Below are 18,088 nucleotides of genomic sequence, written 5' to 3'. Positions count from 1 at the left end.
TATACACGTCACCTTGTGCACAGTTTTTTCTAGGGTTTTTAACCATGGACTATAACTGCTGGGTCATAAGATGGGTGCGTCTTCACTTCACTAGGTATTGTCACTGCCACAAGGAATGTATAAGAGTTCCTACTGTCCCACAGTCTTGCCAGTACTTTGCCTTTTTTAATTGTCTCGTGGGTGTATTTTATATGAAATACATGATACTATGCATGTGCCAAGCACTGTTCTAAGCACTTGACATACTTTATTTTAATGATTTATTTTTAATTTGATTTAATTTAATCGCATTAGTTTTTCAATGTCATAGGAACTAACATTAACTCTATTTTTACATAGGAGAAAACTGAAGTTTGGAGAAGTTAAGTCATTTATCTCATTTTAGTCTCAAAATGACTAGGAGGTCAAAGAGATATGAAAAAAAAACATGTTATATAATGTGAGGGGGGGTAGCGTGCTGCCATGGAAATATCTGGTGATTTGTCATCTGATGATCGTGGGGTCAAATATTATCTCTGCCAGTTCCTATCAGTGTGACTTCAGTTCCCTCAGATGTAAAATACATTAGGGTAACAATATCTCTCTGAAGGCTGAGATGAAGCTGGCATGAGATGAAAGTAAACAAACACCCACTCCTGTGCCTGGCACACCGAAGGCACTCAACAGATATCTTCTCCCTCCTCATGGGACTCTGAGAAGATGAAGCAGGTAATCTGCTTTGTAAACTATAAGGCATGATGCAAACAAATGAGGTTCATTTTCCCCACTCATATTCTTCCAGCCCTGCAACAGGCACGACTGCCTCCCCCTGTTTCAGGTGAGGAGACAGTTTCCGGGGGAGACAGTGATTGCCCAGAGCCAAGCAGCTCAGAAGAGGCACAGCTCAGGTGTCCCAACTTCTCGCTCCAGTCACCTTAGCTTACTCCTTGGCATTCTCACTTCCGGGCTTTTTCTCTCCCAGCACTGTCCTTGTAATAACCTCTTCCCAGATCCCTCCTGGTTTTACCAACCCCTTTCCTTGAAGCCATCTGTCAGTTACTAAACTTGGCAGCAGACCTGTTCCCCCAGCTGATCAGATGCAACTATTTTGTCCTTGTTTGTAAAAAGGCAGTAGGCTTACCATCAATACTTTCATCTGTGAGAGCTCAAACTCCCGTGCCGACCTCCTATGTGGGCAGGATAGAGGGGGCAGGGCCACCATCCCATTTCACAGAGAAGGCATGAGGCGTAGAGAACGTGAGCAGAGCTCAGATGCTCTCTCCCTTGACCCTGCTTTATCAGAAAGGAATCAGATGGTGCTGAGTTGCTAGACTCATTGCTGTCCTGTAGGCTTTCAATCAGTGTGCCCTCCTTGGCAGAGCCTTCCGATGCTTCCCCACGACCTTCCCAAGATAAACTCCCAACTCCTTGGCATGACATTCACACGCCTTCATGATCTGGCTCTTGCTCAGTTCTCTGGCCTCAGCCTTATTACATCCCCAGCCATACACAACTTACTCCCTAAATGGACACCCTTCTCTTGAGCACTGGGCCTTTGCGCATGCTGCCCCTCTGCCTGTGGCTCCTTACCACCTGGCAAACACCTCTCATCCCCAAAGTTCATTTTAGATATCCTTGGTGGGCCCTCTGCCCACCTTCTCCAGGCCCCTGCTTTGTGCCCATGTTGTGGATTGCCTGATGGTCATCTTTATTACCCTGACTTGTTATATATTTGAGATATATTTGTTTCTTCCCATTTAAACCATGAGCTATTTTAGGCCTAGGGCTGGGTCTCCGATTGTCATTTTCCACATCTATAATAGGGGATTATCTTGTTTATCTCATGGGGCCGTTTTAAGGAACAAATGCTGTGTTGGCTCTGGGATGCTAAATCTCAGTTCAGAAAGGTCACACAGCCAATAAATAGCAGAAGGGGGCTTTGGATGGGCATCTGCCAAGCCTCTGTACATGCTGTTCCGCCCCACTCAGGGGTGGGGAATGTTAGAAGACCAAGCTTTATGCCTGGAAAAAACAGAGCCCTGGCTCCCCATAACTGATGTGCATTTTACAAAAGAGGATATGGAGGCTCAGAGAAGTAGAGTAGCTTACCTAAGGTCACACAGCTAATTTGCAGCAGATATGGCCTGAGACCCACCTCCCCAATCCTGCCGTCCTCTTTCCCTATCTCTGTCCCTTGAGACACACAATTCCTCCTTCCTTGAGCCAGCTGAAGTCAGGCATCTTTGCCAAAGAGAGACTGAGACACAGCCTTTTCCAAGGGTCTCAGCCCTGTGGAGTCAGCCACGACCACAGCCCCTCAGGGCTCAGCTGGGCTTTCTTCCCCTCAGCTGGGTCCCCGCCCCTGCCCACCTTGTGGGGAAGGCAGGAGGGCCCAAGGCCTGGAGGGATGGCTGAGGTACCTTCCGTTCTGTTAACTTCTTCCCCAGTAACTGACTCAGTGACCTTGACAGGGGAGCAGACTGTGGGGCCTGGTCGTCCCCATCTGGCTGGGGCGAAGGCTGTCTCTGCAGAGCTGCTGACACATCTGCTGGTGGGAGTAGAGTGAAGACATCATCGCAGAGCTCCGGTAGCGAGTATCCTTGAGGGAGGCAGAGCTTTGATTTCCTCAAGGCTCCACTTGGAGGTGGGACGGCTGAGTCTCAGCCAGCCTTCTGCTGCCCCACACTCCTCTCCTGGTCTCTGTGAGGCGAAACTCCCTGTGTGCGTCAGCTACGATGAGCTCCACGTTGCCCTGTAGCGCAGTGTATTTAGCAGTCTCTGGAGCCACACTGCCTGGCATTGGGTCCCAGCACTCCACTTAGTACAGTATGACCTTGGGGATCGCCCATAACACTTCCGTGTCTCCGTTCCTTAACCTCGAAAGGGAAATTATAATAGGAATCCTGCCTCAGAGGGTTGTTATGAAGATTGAGTTAATATTCATAAAACATTTAGGACAGTATCTGGAGTACAGTAAGCACTAAACTCGTGTTCTTAGTAGGGAAAGAGGTAGCACTAATTGAGTACTTTGCAGATGGCAGGTACGGTGCCTCTGATCCTTACTGTGAAGCCAAACCCAGGTGTGTGACGTCTACACCATGCAACTCCCCTGCTTCCTCGCCAGCTTCCTGAGAGCCATTCTATGAACCCTCCTCATTTACGTGCAGTGAAGACCATAATGCACATCAGAACTTTGGCCAGAACTAGACCTCAGGTCTTCCTCCTAGTCCAGGGATTGCTCTTTCAATAAAGCTGCCTTCGTAATTCAGATCCTTCATAATTGAGTTAATTAAACCTACATTCATGGAATGATACCGTGGGCAAGGCTTATCCCCTCTGAAGGGTGGCGTGGGGCAGTGGGCATAGCAGAGGCTTTGGACTCTGGCAGGCCTGAGTTTGAGTCCTGCCACTTCCACCTTCTAGCTGGAGAACCTTCAGCAAGTCCTCAGCTCTCAGAACCTCAGTTTCTCCACCTGCAAAGTGGGGACAGCAGTATGGTCCTCAAGGAACTGCTGTGAGGGCTTAAATGAGGTGACGTACGTCAGTGCTCACTGCAGCCTCAGGCATGTGTAGGTACAACCATGCCTTGCCCACTCTCTTCTCTCTTCACTCTTCCACAGTCATCCTGCCAGGTCACTGGGCAGCTCTCAGCCCTACTCTTCAGAAAAGCCAAGGGATGCACTGAACGTCACCTGGCAAGTTAGTGGTAGAGTGGGGACGAGGCTCAGGTTTCCTGTCCCCAGCCTGAGCCCCACCAGGGCCTGGACTGTGGTGTGGTGATAGAGCTGTCCTTCTCTCAGGGAGCTCACCCTCAGGTTATCCTTTGTGGGTAAGAGGAGGAGGGAGGGGACACACACACACCAGGCACTCACAGCCACCAGGATCAGCACAGCCTAATATTTCCTCTCAGTGAAGTGGTGACCTTTGCCCCTTCTTCCCTCCCCTCCCCCACTCTGTTTTCCTCCCACCTCCATGCCTCAGCCTTTCTCCCTCTTCTCTGTCTCTATCCCAAACAGCCTCACATAAGCACATTAGGTCCACTGAGGAGTTCTCCTGGGGCATTTCACCTCCCCAAGCCTCTGTCTCTCATCTGTGAAATGGGCAGAGTCAGGGTGGGAGGGTGAGACCTTAGACTCTGAACTTCAGGCCACTCGGTGCCAGACTCCCTGTGGTTCCAAATTTGGGTCCCCTGGGCTTGGCTGACGGAAGACAGGGGCCTGGTCCCAGGTCGGCAGAGGCTACTGTCATGTGACCCCTACTGGGGACCAGCAGAGAACCCCAACTGTCTTATTTCAAGCCTGGGCTCTTCCCACTGCTGTACTCTGCCATTTAGCAGAGAACAGCAACAATAAAGCTTACACAGAACTCCCTAGAGAGAAAATCATGCAGGCAGACGTGCAAATCACTCTGCAAATCACATGCACACAGACTCCTCACTCTTCCCATCTGGCCTTAGTGGAAAAAGCACCACTTGGAAACCAGTAGTATTGGGTCTGAATCCCATCTAGTTCCCTGTACGACCCTCAGCAAGTGATGTCCACACCATGATTTTCTTTCCCTCTCTGTAAAACAGAGCCAGTAGAATTACAGGCCAGTCCAGCTAATGACATACAGTGCTCGGCAGTGCTCCATCTTTCTTCCTTCATGGCTCTCATGCCTACTGAGGACTGGGTTTGGCCGGCATGGAGCTAGGTCCTGACAAAATAGTGGCAAAGGCACACCTGTCCCTGTCCTCTGGAGCCTTACAGTCTGGGGGAGAGACAGACTCGAACAGCAGATGCAAGCCTCCATCCCCAAAACTCAGAGGTACAGGAAAAGTAACTTTCCTTATTTTCCTATTACTGACCTCAGTTTTCATTTGGAGGCCTCATTCTGCCAGGCACCAGACACGTCATCTGTCATGTGGGGGTCCCTTTCCCCCAAGTTGCATGATTTCAGCGAGGAGTGATGGTGTTGGGGGGTGGTAGACAAACAGTTTGTCCTGGGTGTCACCGTCTACCCACACTGCTTGCCCTCTACCCGCTGCACGCTCATGACTGTCTGGACCCTGGTCACTGCACAGCCCCTGCCAGTCACCACCGTGTTGGACCCTGGTACCTGACTGCAGTCTCTGTATATTTGCTGGCTCTGTGCCACGTCTGCCTCCCACCTCCACCCCCTCAGCCTTCAGGCATCCCATCCTTCCACTACTTACTCCAACCCACATTCCACACGACAGCCAGGGGGAGCTCTCCCAAGTGCAGATCTGACCTTGTGCTTTGCAATGGCTCTTGTGCCCTCATATTCTTCAGCTGGACCAGCAAGTCCCCGTTTACCTCTCTTGCTTCCCTCTCAGCATCCTCCCAACCCCACGCCTTCAGCCAAACCAAGTAATAACAATGATTAAAACAACACAGACTGCACTTGCTGTGTGCCAGACAATTTGCTTCTGTTAACTCCCTGAGAGCCTCACAATAACCCACCAGTAACACTTATTCTTTCCTTGGGAGCTGAGGGAGCAACTGAGGAACTGAGAGGTGAGGCCACTCAGGTCACCAACCCCAGAGAGTCCAGTTTCAGAGTCTGTGCCTTTAAACACAGAAGCTATGCCCCCTAGAACTGAAGAGCTCTGTCAGTAAATAGGCTGTCATCTTTCTCGCCTCCCAGCTTTTGTGTAGAAATTCCCCAGCCTGGAACCCCTTCTCCTGGCAAGGTTTCATCTGGCTCGTGCCAGTTGGCCTTGTGTCTCTGTTCACTATGCCCTTCCTGAGCCCCGGCTGGCTTCTCACGGCTCCCTGTGCTGTTCCCGCCAGAGCCTTGGCCAGTCAGTAGAGGGGGGGTTGTTTTCCTACCAGGCACCCCTGTGCCGCAGGAGCCTCTTCTTCCTCTTGGATGCCAAGCTCATGACGTGGACCTTGCCGTGAATGTTGATAGAACGAGTGATTATCTGTTCAAGTAACCCTATGCTTTTCAAAGTCAAATGAATTCCTGGGGCCCCGTCTACCAATGGGTATTTATGAGGCGCCTGCTGTGTGCCCTGCTCTGAACCAAATACACTGGGAGAAATAACAATAGTGTTCAGTTGTGGTTTTCCCGGGCAAGGTCCAGCGTGGCCAGGCCAGTGTCGGCTCAGGGTAGTGATCGCTGCTGCCCAGCTGTACTTTCAAATCCTCCACCACATCTTTCTGCTCCTCCAGGCTCTGCAGACCCCAGCCTTCCTGTCATTCTGCTTTCTCCCACCTTCCTGATGAAAGCAACTGAAAGGAAAGAACTGCAAATTTGTTTACTAAAAGGGACAGAGACTGATCTTAGGGGGGCTGATTGCATCTCCCAGCAGGAGGGAGATTGTTCTCCTCACTTGACAAGAGAAGGATTCTTTTGCTCTGGGAGAGAGGAATAAAATAGAGGGAATCATAGATTGTCAGGGAGGGGATACATCCTGGAGAACTACTGAGTTCTTTCTCCTAATTTTAAAGTAGAGAGTAGGCCCAGAGGCTTTCTAAAGGTCACTGAGTAATTGAGCCCAAACTGGAACCCAGGGTCTCTGCCTGCTGGTTTGTTGGCTTCTCCAATTCAGTATTATCCTCGTTCCCAAATCCCATAGTTAGTAAATTTCACAGACCACAACTCCTACTTCCAAAATCCATTCTGTTTTTCACTACCCCCATTATCTTTCAAGCTTTGATTTAAGTGAGTGGATTAAAGCACATCACAATTTTCCGGTGTTGTGTCAGGCAATTAAAATACAGGAGTTCTAACCCACAGCAGTCTTCCAGATTATGTATTATTATCCTTGTATCAGGATGAAAAAACAGTCAGAGAAAGCTCGTAACTTCTCTAGTTAACAACCAGTTAGGATTCGAATACAGGTCCCCAAGTCCATGTTCTTTCTGCTGCCTCGGTCCATGCAATGCTTTTGGCCCATGGCCAGGGATGGCATTTCCTTTCTACTCTCCTCCTATTCCTCTCCGCTTACCATCCTCCCCACCAAAACAAAGTGCAAGATTTCCTCCCCACTTCCTGATCAATGGGAATGGTTCTGGTTGAACTGCATCTGACCTCAAGCCAAAAGATGAGTCTAAAACCTCTCTCCTTCCTCGCCCTCACTCTGAGAGTGGGAGCTCTGGGTCGCTGCAGCCTTTCGCCTGGCTTTGTTTCCTCTCATCCTTTTATTAGCTGCCTAATTGGCAGTCCAATTAATCTGTTCATCTGTGAAGGAGGATGGATCACAATGAGCTACTCCATTTCCAGAAACCATTCTCTGAGGCAGCGTGGCCAGGCCCTGAGCTCAGGCTGGCTCCTTGATGAAGGGACACCCTGGGAGCTGGGGTCAATTAGTGGACAGATTAAGCAATTATTAGCCCCTAACAAGGGCGCCTGGCATCATTACCCTCCCTGCTTGTTTACTGGCAAACTGCAGCTTTAATATGAAGACCAACAAATAAATTAGGGCATCTGGTCTACTGACGCCTCAGCCGAGAAGTAAATGATGTCCAGCTGGCTTTCGGCTGCCCAGGAATTGTCAGCTCTTGGCTTAATGAAAAAGCCTGAGATGTCCCTCACTGGTCACAGCAGCCCTGGAATGTGCCCTGGAGGTTTATCATTCCAAGACCCAAGTGCCTGCCGCTGGGTGTGTGCATTGTTCTTAGTTACCCTGCCCCCTTCCTCCTATCAAAGCTTACTTACCTTTAGGGCCCAGCTCGAAGTTTCTTTCTCCTTGAGGCCTTTCCTGCTCTCTCCAACAGGAAAGGCTTTCCCCGTCTACATTTTGGGAGGGTTTTGTACTCTCCTATTACTTTCTAGCATGTCATGGAATGGCAGAGCACCATTTTGCCCATTGTTTTCAGGTCTTCAATGAAGCAGTAGAAACATGGAGGAGAGGAGGGAACAGGCAAGGGCTCAGAGTTGTTTGTTTTGTCACCCATTCTCCTGTAGCAATACGCAGGCCACCACCAGAAGGGTATCAGGATATCAAGGAGGGGAGGGGCAGGGTCAGATTTGCACTTTTGGAAGATCACTCTGGCTGCAGTGATGAGACCATATCCCAAAGGGGTTTGTTGTCACCAAGCCAGGTGTGGTTGTTGTCATCCAGGCCATATGTGATGGTGGCCTAGAGTAGAAGAGAGGCAGAGGGATGGAGACGAGGGGCAGATTAACTAAATTCACCCAAGGGACTTGGGACTGTCTGACTATGGGAGGAGAGGGAAGGAAAATTCAACTTTTCTAAATTTGGTGACTTGGAAGCAAAATGTATTGGTGTCAGTGAAAAGCAGAGAGGGCAGTCAGCCCTGGGGTCTGGGAACAGAGGACGCCCACAGTGGGGGAAAGAAGCAGAGTTGGGGAACATTGAAGAAGCCTCCTTCTCCTGTGACTTGAGTCACATTCCTTCTCCTCTGCTTCCTCGTGTGCCCACCAGCAGCATGAGGATTTACCTGTAGATCCCTAAGGTCCTCGACTCCATAGCCGCCAATCCAATGTCAACTTTTAGCCAACAGTGTGTCCATTAGAGAGCATCTCTTAATTTATTGTTCAGCTTATCCTGCTTCTCCCCCATCTCTGTCTGTCAAAACCCTGTGGGCCCTCTGACGCAGTGTTTAAATGCTGTCTTTTCTTGGACGCTCCCCCTGTACTCTCCACAGGAAACACTCCCTCCCTCCTACCCGGGGGCTTCAATATTATGTCTTGAGCTATCTCTTAGAAACATGTATTTATGAAATTCACTGGGCAGCCCCTAATCCATAGCCATACATCTACTGTGGCTAACAACATACATCCCAAATCACTTACTCGGTTCTCGTTGTTTCCAAGCTGAGAAAAATGTGCTCCGTCCTTCTTGAAACACTGTGAGGTTAACCCAAGCGCTTCTCTTTCCCTAGGGATCATTGACTTCCTTATAAGCCAGCACCCGATTGCCCGTGTCCTACGGGAGCACCTGGTCTTCAAGATTGCACCAATGCTCAACCCAGATGGAGTCTACCTGGGCAATTACAGGTGAGGGATGGGGGAGCATGCTTGGAAGCTGGCAGTCAGAAGATGGTGGCATGGAAACAAGAAAAATGGGGTATATATTTGAGGAAGAATATTCAGACTACCGATGAGTTCATTAGAGGAAGTTTCACCCTGGCTCTTAAGAATGTGGCTAAAGAGCCTAGGCTGTTTCATGCACCACCATCTGAGGTCATGTGATGGGGTTTGCTGGGCAGCTTGCTGGGCCAGGAGTCAGGAGGCCTAATACCCGTTTTGGCACCTATTTCCTGTGTAACCTTGGGGAATTGACTTTCCCTCTGATGCTCAGTTTCTGTTGCACAATGAAGACAATAATAACTTACGTGACAGGGCATTTGTGAGCATCACAAGAAATGGTGGGGAGGAATGTGCTTTACAGAATATCTTATGGTGGTTATAATGATTACTGTTTCATTTCTCTGTTTCTTCTTGGAGGTCATTAATGATGGCATGTGGCATCCCAGATTATCTGACAGTGTTTCTCTTTAGTGTTGGCATACCCGTAGCCCCACGTACTCAGACACTCCTGTCTTGAATTCTCTTTCTCCTGGTAGCACCATAATTACAGCCTAAAATTCCATTGCTCAGGGGACCCTCTGCCAAAAGAACTTTGATCCTCTCAGTGAGTGTTATTACCCTTATTTCACAGTTGAGGCAACTGACTTACCCAGTCTCACAGCCAGTAAATTATTGACTGTCTACCCTCACTGTCCAAATTATCCAGCTTGTCGCTTAGTCCCACAATGCTTGAGGAAACATTGAAACTCCTCAGATCCGTATGCGACCCTCTGGATGACCTGGTGCCCCTCTGTCCCCCACGCTGCCTCCCTTCCCACCCTCCTGTCTGACCTCCCACCCTCCACTCTTAGAACTGTGGCTGTAGCCACACTAAGCAAAGCTTCGTCCCTGGATGTATCCTGTTTGTCTCTGACCCCTCACCTTTATAAAGGCTGCCCTCTGCCCAGAATTTCCTCTTCCCGTCTTCATCTCACTAACCACTCTTCACAACTCAGCTTGTGCCCCTCCTTCTGGAAAACATTCCTCAAACCTCCAAGCAGAACTGGTCAATACCTTCTCTGAGCTCCCACCAGACTGGTTATTGAACCAGTTTTATCCGTTGCATGGCTGCACTGGGCCTCAAGCCACCAGGGGCAGGGGCTGCGCCTTGAGGATCGTAGTACATACCCCAGTGCCTAGTAGCAGGAATCAGCACACAGTAGATGTTTAAAAAGTGTTTGATGAATATGAGCAAAGAAAAGCCAGGACTTTACTGATGAAGAAACTGAGGCCCAGAGATGAGATGAGACTTGCCCAAGGGCAGTGGCAGAGCTCAGACCAGAACCCAGATTGTCTGATACAAGCCAGGTCCATTTTAAACAGAGCTGGTTTACTGCTTTTCAAGAGCATGGCAGTTGGGTCCAGAGGGGCTTCCTCATCCCCCTGGATGTGAGTTAGAGAGAGCCCATGGGATGCACGATGCCTTAATTAAAGACAGTTTTGCTTCCTCTCTTAATTGGCTCAAGTGATGGTTTATTACCGCTGGCAGGTTTTATGGCTTGCTGCAGACCTGAGAGCAATGCTTTTCTACCTTCCCTGGACAGAATGCACTGCGAGTGATAATGGTGGTAGAAAGACCATTTGATTTATGTTAACATTTCTGCTTAATTACAAGAGCGGCAGTGGTCAGAAAGAGGTCAATACTGTCCACTTTACATACATATTTATGTTATCGTCTGCATCCAGGGATGATGAGTTGGAAAAAAGGTCTGTGACCGTGGCCAAAATGCCTCCCCGCTCTGGGTTTCAGATGGTCAGTAGGGTAGCGATGGGGAACTAGACACTTTTTTATGTCTTCAAAGTCCAGATTTTGTGATTTTGGATTTCAGGATAAAAGAGCTGTAGCCCTCAGAATTGATTCTGTACAGAAGTTTAAGCCCTCAACCTTCTCCTAGTGAAAAGACGTGATTCTCATTATGAGAGATGGAGAAAAACCTCTAACCACAGGCATTAATCCTGTTGCTAAAACAGCTCTGAGGAGCAACAAAGAGCCTATCAATCATGGAATTCACTACTACAGATTTGGAGAATGTGGAAAATAATCATAAAGACTCAGAATTCAGAGCTTCAAGGTGCCTTAGAGGTCCTTAGGCCAGCCCCTCCCAGAGCCACTGTCTCCTGTCTACGGCAGTATTTCCATGGTTTGGTGGGACTTACCAAGGCATTATGGGGGGGAAAAAAGAATTTGGAATTCGAGTGAGTTTGGGAAATACAGAGCTAGGCAAAGTTAAACATGTTTTTTTTTACAATAAGATTTTTCAGGTTTGAGTATGCTAATAAGCAGGAATCTAAAGAGGAGAAATAAAGTATTCAGTGTTTCCCAAAGTTAAACATCAAGGAATCCTTTTGCTGTAGAGCTTGTTCCCCTCCTCTCTACCTGCCCACCTCTCCACCAGTGGGGTTAGGGTCATAACACATCATGGGAAATGCCGCTGCAAGGAATCTGCTCGCCCACCCAGCACATGTCAAGCACCCCCACACTTAATCCTCACGACCTCTCTGTGAAGGAGTGCCTTTCTTAAGCTTTCTCTGCTCGCAAATAATAAAAATCTTCTCAAATTAGCTTGAGGACAGCAGGACAGGTGGGAGGGAGGGAGGGAGAGTAGGTGAGAAGCACAAAGGAAAAAGGAGGTGGGGGAGTGAGCGAGGAAACTTGTGCACAGGGCCAGGCCTCCCAGGAACTGGTCACCTCACTGAAACGGGCCTCTCGCATGCTCTCTGATTCACGCTCTCAACATCCCGCCAGGATGTGCATTCTCTCGAGCCTCAGGGAAGTGAACTGATCTGCCCTGGGTCCTGTGGCCTGTGAGGAGCAGGCAAGGATGCAGGGCTGTGTGAGCCGGGGTTGCTGATGCTCCCTGCCACCCTACAGTCCCCTCCAGCCTGCGTGTGATAGGCCAGACCCTGTGTGAACAACTCGAGTCAGGCCTGCCCTCGAGGAACCTCTTCTCCGCTCCTTTTTTCTTCCTCTTCTCTCCTCATCCTCCCTTCCTTCTCCCCTTCCTTGTTCACCTTCTTTTTCTTCTATATTAAAGAAACATGTCATTCAGTCTAGAGGACAGTCAGGTGAGTTGATCGTTCAAAGCTTATAGTTAATAAAATACAAGTATCTATACTATTGTATTTATAGTAAACTAGACAAGGTGCATTCTAGCATTTAATTGCAAAAGGTGGCAGCTACACCATGATAGATAATGCTCTTTATGTTCAAGAGCAGCAGCATTCGCTAACTACATTCTAGTAGCCCGTGGCGTACGGAGGAGGGTGCAGGTCCTACACTAAAGTGTACACAAGCAACTAGAGCGTACCCTGCAGTAGCCATCTGTAATCGTTAGGTGACGTCACGGTAGGTAACAATGCTATTACGGCATATAGAAAAGACACAGGGCAATGATGCACTGTGTCCCCTATTACACTCCAATTACTCTGGCCTTTTGCTTCAGTTCGGGTCTGAGGTGTAATGCCAATTCACAGACAGGCCTTCCCAGAGCCTCCAATATAAAGTAGGGCTCCCATTATACTCTTTCGGAGCACACTGTACTGTCCTTTCACAGCCTTTGCCCCTATTAGTAATCCTGTGCTCATTTACGTGACTTTGTTTAATGGCTGTCTCCACTGTAGACTGTAAACTCCATGAAGTCAGGGCTTTGTCTACCTGTATCCCCAAAGCCTGGCACGGTGCCTGGCACAGAATGGGCCTTTGATATGTAGCATCTAAATGAATACATGAACTCAACAGCAGTGTTTAGTCATTATGCTATGGAACAAAGCTATACCCCCCAGTGTAGATTAGCTATCATACAGAGAAATCAAAATCATAGAGACAGATAGTAGAAGGGTGGTTGCCACAGGCTGGGTGGAGGGGAGAATGGGGAGCTATTGTTTACTGGGCTGCCTGTGACAGATGTGGCTCCGTGGCAGGTGGGGGGCACATGAGACCCACCTGGCAGTGGTGGAAGATGTCTGGTGGGTGACACACACACGTTGAAATGCCGGTCAGAGCACAGCCTCCGCCCACTTCCGGGCCCTGAGGGAGCAGTCCATCCACGCTGGGGTCCACCCCAGGCCCCGAGCTGGTCCTGGAGTTGCAGTTAGGCAGCCCCCGAAACTGCAAGCAGCAGGCACAGAACCCAGAAGCTGCCAGGCCTGGGCCTGCCCCACCTCCTGTAGCTCAGGGCCCAAGAGCCTACCCTTGGCCCACCCAGGGTGGGGCAGTGGTGCTGGGCAGGCCCCATGCCAGAGCTCGAGTTGGGGATGGCAGGGGTGAGGAGGGGAGGTGGCTGGGCGTATGGGTGGAGGTGGGGTCCTCACCTCGTGGTGTGGCAGCCCCGATGTCAGGATGATGCTTCATCCTGATTAAAAGTTTTGAAGATGGATGGTGGTCATGGTAGAATGACATTAAGAATGTACTTAATACCACTGACCTGTATACTTGAAAATGATTGCAGTGGTAAATTTTATGTTCTGTGTATTTTACCATAATAAAAAAAATAAGAGTGGCATGACTACTGATGCAATGTGAGCATCTTTGTAGAGTTCTGGGGCCTAGCGGTCCTTACAGATGAATGCTGTAACTCCAGATATTGTAGAGCCAAGAAGCTGCAGGCAGCTCTTAGTTGGAAGGTATTAGGTTGGGGGGTGATGGGCTGAGCCAGTGTATAATCCACTGGCAATTCTCAGCGCCCAGCCGTAGGCATGGCTGCCCACATGCACTGAAGCATTTGCATGCTCTTTCCGCCACCTCTTCCTCATCATTTCCTTTGCAGAGAAGACGGCCCCCACCCCACCTGTACCCCACTGTGTTTTCTTCTGAGTGTGGGTAAAACACAAGTTGCCTTGGATTTGAAAAACAGACTCTCCATCTCCATATGACAATATGAAACTCTGTGTTGGGTTTGCATTTCTTAATTAGGTGCTTGTCATTGTGTATTCCATAGAGCCACGTGTAAGTAAACAGTCGTAGACCTTTGAATACATTTATTGGTTTTATTTATGTTTCTGGGCATAAAAATCTATAATTACCAGGTACAGCCTCAGTATAACTGGTATTTAATGACAATTACTTTTTGTTACCATAGAAATGAGTCCAAAGTAGTTACCCATAATTTCTCATTTCCCAAACCTCACACATGCTGAATTGCAATATTACCATAGTAATTGCCTATTAGTCATCATAAAATACGCAGTTACCCAAAAGATAGAAAGATGCTGTGAAATTTCTCATCTTCAGGAAACCTCAGTGCTTCTTGGAACTGTGGAGGTGGGGGAGAGGAACGGGCCTCCATGGGTGGTGCAGAAATAATACAGCTTTATAGCATTCCACAGCAGACCCCACGGTGGAGATGGTGGAGCTGCTGCAATCTGCCGACCCACTCCTCATTGTGTCTCTTGGCCCTGGCACTCCTCACGTAGCAAAGAATGCTTGACTGCAGTGAATCCAACTTATCTAAGGTTTGCTGAGGACCTGCTGAGTGTCAGGCCCTGTATTGGGCCTTAGGGAAGCAGATGGAAATCAGAGGCAGCCCTTCTCACTAAGAAGCCCTGTGTTTGTAGTAGAGGTGTGTGTGTGTATGGGTGTGTGTGATGCTTTGGAGGCCTAGGTAGAATACAAGCTAATGTCTAAGTGCGTATAAACTATACTTTATATATATATACAGAGGGTGCCAAAAAGATGTATACACATTTTAAGAAAGGAAACCTGTATTAAAATTGTAATACTCAATATATACTGATAACAAAAGATGAATACAAGTCACGTTTGACTTCTGCAATTACAAGAGGTGCTCAAAGTGGTTACCATCAGTGTCCAGACACTTCCGATTACGGCGAACTACTGCTTGAGCAACGTTGAACAAAGTGTCCACTTGTACACAATTTTTTTGGCACCCCCAGTACGTATCATCACATTTAACCCTCTGAGCAGCCCTAAGATGGAGGTAGTATTATAGCCCCATCTTAAATAGAGAAGGAAATTGAGGCACAGCGGCACCAAGTAACTTGCCCTTGGTTCCTCAGCAGAAAGGGTCAGAGTGGGTTTAGCAACCCAGTCAGGCCAATCGTAGCCTGCTGCAGAATTAACCCCCTGCTACTCTGCTCCTGAAAGAGTGAGTGCTTCCTTCTGACTGAGTGATGCGGGAGGGTTTTTGAAAGATGGAGGATATACAGGAGTTCATCAGACATAAAAGGGAGATAAAAAGAGATTTGCATAGCAAAAGATCATTAAGCATGGCAGAGGGTGAAACACCAGGAGAGAGATTTCCAGCACACACACACACACACACACACACACACACACACACACGCAGACATTATAAACGGCCAATCTTGCCCATGTCAACATCCAAATGAGGAAACATTTAAAACTGTTCAAAATAGAATAGAACAAAAAATTAGCTATATAAAATGCATGTCAATATCCTTTGTTCTTTGACAGCATAAAACCTGTGTATTTTTCATCGTGCTAGAAATGGAAAACAAAGATCCACTGCAAGCATAGCCTCCCAGAAAGATTTGCCAGCCTCTTCTCACGGTGCCTCCTTCCCTACCCCAGTCATACCCACCCTCCTTGGTGCTCCTGCCATAGCATTATCAGCCTTAGTGTGAGAAGGGAGCTTAGAGACATCTAGTCCAGGGCCCTGCCTAGGGCAGGGATCCCCTCAGGAGCATCCCCAAGTGACAGCCATGCCCCTCCTGCTTGTCCACCTCCAGCCAGGGCTGGGTGAGACTCTCCCTCTCAAAGCTTGCGTTGTTCTCATGCCAGCTCTGACCATTAGAGAGTGTTTATATTCAGGCTAAACCTGCCAGCCCATTGCTTCTGCTTCTTCCTCCCGAAAGATTACTCAGGTTCAGTCCACTGTTTACACAGTAGCCGTTAGCTGTTTGAGGAATGTGCCCCCACTCCTCCCCGCCCATTCCAACCACTCCTGTTCACCAGGCTGAAGATTCCCAAAGCCTTCCAACTTTCCATATGAAATCTGAAATCCATTCCTCTCCCCACCCTTCCTGCTGTCCTCCAAACATACTCCAGATGTTTGTCGTTGTCTGTCTTTGAGGCTTGGTGTCCAGGACTGAACAGTTATGATGATGATGATGATGATGATGATGATGATGATGATGATGATGGCGATATTAATAGTGCTGGTGAGTAGCTAACAGCCAGTGAGCTTTCTGGGCCCGGCACTATTCTAAGCATTTTGCATGTATTGTGTCACTTAATTCTTTGAACAACTCCATCATTATTCCCATTTTGCAGATGAGGAAACTGAGGCGTATGTAGGGAAGGTAACACCCTCAAGTTCCAGAGCTAGCTAGTGCAATACAGGTAGGAAGGGACCATTACAAGCCTAATTCTGAGGACCATACTTCTGATACAGCCCACATGCACATTGCTATCTGACGCTGAGCTCTCCTCAACCTAAATTTTTCCACCTGCATTTCTGCTAAGTCACAACTCCCTGATCTTCTCTTAGAGACTTTCAAGAAGACTATGGCATAGGCAGAGCAGGAGCCACTCTTCCCCTTTGAGCAAAGAAGAAACCAAGCCACAGAGAGGCTAACTAACTTGCTCAAGGTCACACAGTGAGTGAGACACATAGTCCAGATGAAGCATGAGTGACAGCAGGGACCAGACAGAGCCTTACCTCCCAGAGAGTCTCTCCTGCTTTATGTAACCTGAGTGATGTTTCTATGGCGGCTGAAAGGACGCTGGGGCTGGCAGTGTAATCAGGTGTCTAACCCACAAGTGCACACCGCCAAAACCAATTATTCAAATGAGCTTCCCAGTCAGGTTCTGCAGGAAAGGCCAGATGGCTAGATGTCTGTGGAGGCAGCTCCCCATCTCTGTCTCTGCAAGCAGCTGAATAGCATTTCAAAGTTAGAGTTCATAGCAAGTTGATTTTAATAATTGGCTCTGCAGTGAGGACAGGCCTCAGAGGAGACAGTAACCCAGAATTGGTGGCTGGGGAGCCTGGAGGAGCGAAACACTGATAGAATCAAGAACGTCATCATTTCTGGTTTCAGGTAGTTCCTACACCACGGCTTGAACAGTGTCAGTTCTCTGTGTAGTCTTTTCATGGTTCCCATTGACTATGGGGAAGCTAAACTCTTTTGCTTGGTACTCAAGGCATGTTCAGCATCCTGGAACTTCCTTTCTGGCTCCATCGCCCACCGTCCACCTTGCCCCGTCCTGCACCATCACCCTCCAGTGGTTCTCTTGCCTTCCTGGGCCCTTTCCAGTGCCCTGAAGCGGCCCACTCTAGTTCACACCCGGCCCTTTGCTAGCACTCTGCCTCTGCATAAGTAGCCTTTCAACCAAATGTAGGGTTTCTTTGCCCTCTTCTTTTTTCCAATCCCTCCCATCTCCCTCCCTTCTTTCCTTTCCTCAAACGTTCACCTGGCACATACTTTGTGCCATGCACTGGGGATCTGAGATGGGCTTTGCCTTCATGGAGCAGATGATACCGTGTGTCCCCGAAAATAAGACCTCACCGGAAAAGAAGCCCTAGCATGATTTTTCAGAATGACATTCCCTGAACATACGCCCTCATGCGTCTTTTGGAGCAAACCTTAATATAAGACCGGTCTTATTTTGGGGGAAACACGGTATGTGAGATGAGTCTTGGAGGACGAGTAGGAGTCAGCAGGGGAAGAGAATGGCTGCACGTTCTACAGCAAAGGAATCGTGATGTTGAATAACAACAGTGAAGATAATAACACACACATTCATTAAACATATACCAGCTGCCAGGTCCTGTGCTAAGTGTTTTATAAACATGATTTCCACTGGAGGTGTAGGGACGGTAACTGCTCATTGTCCCACTGCCACTCTCATCCTACTTCTGCTAATTTCGAAGGAGATACAGGGATCAGAAAGATAGACGTCAAAGTATTAGCTTTATTGTTAATAAAAGCAGGATTTGGAAGGCATGGCTTGTGTCTGTGACTAAAATTGGCCTCCTTTTACCTTACCCCCAAATTCAGCTCCTTCAACCAGCCACAAATAGAGCAAGGAGTGAGCTACTTCCCAGAAGACACACCATGTGGCAGAAAGGAGGCCAGAATGTCCCCT

General features: G+C 48.5%; 1 protein-coding gene across 6 annotated transcripts in view; it reads left to right on the top strand.

Annotated features, from left to right (window-relative positions):
- AGBL4 (AGBL carboxypeptidase 4) overlaps positions 1-18,088 on the top strand; it is a 1,081,794-nt gene that overhangs the window by 953,950 nt on the left and 109,756 nt on the right. For all 6 annotated transcript variants that reach the window (XM_088791130.1, XM_088791131.1, XM_088791128.1 and 3 more), the window contains one exon: positions 8,835-8,949. In XM_088791130.1, coding sequence (XP_088647256.1) covers positions 8,835-8,949 — 115 coding nt within the window. The remainder of the gene's footprint in view (positions 1-8,834; positions 8,950-18,088) is intronic.

Source organism: Rhinolophus sinicus, chromosome 14 (assembly GCF_057876585.1).
Source record: "Rhinolophus sinicus isolate RSI-liver-muscle chromosome 14, RSI-T2T, whole genome shotgun sequence".
NCBI classification, from domain to species: Eukaryota; Metazoa; Chordata; class Mammalia; order Chiroptera; family Rhinolophidae; genus Rhinolophus; species Rhinolophus sinicus.
The sequence above is the reverse complement of the archived record's forward strand: the minus strand, read 5'-3'. Positions and strand labels throughout refer to the sequence as shown.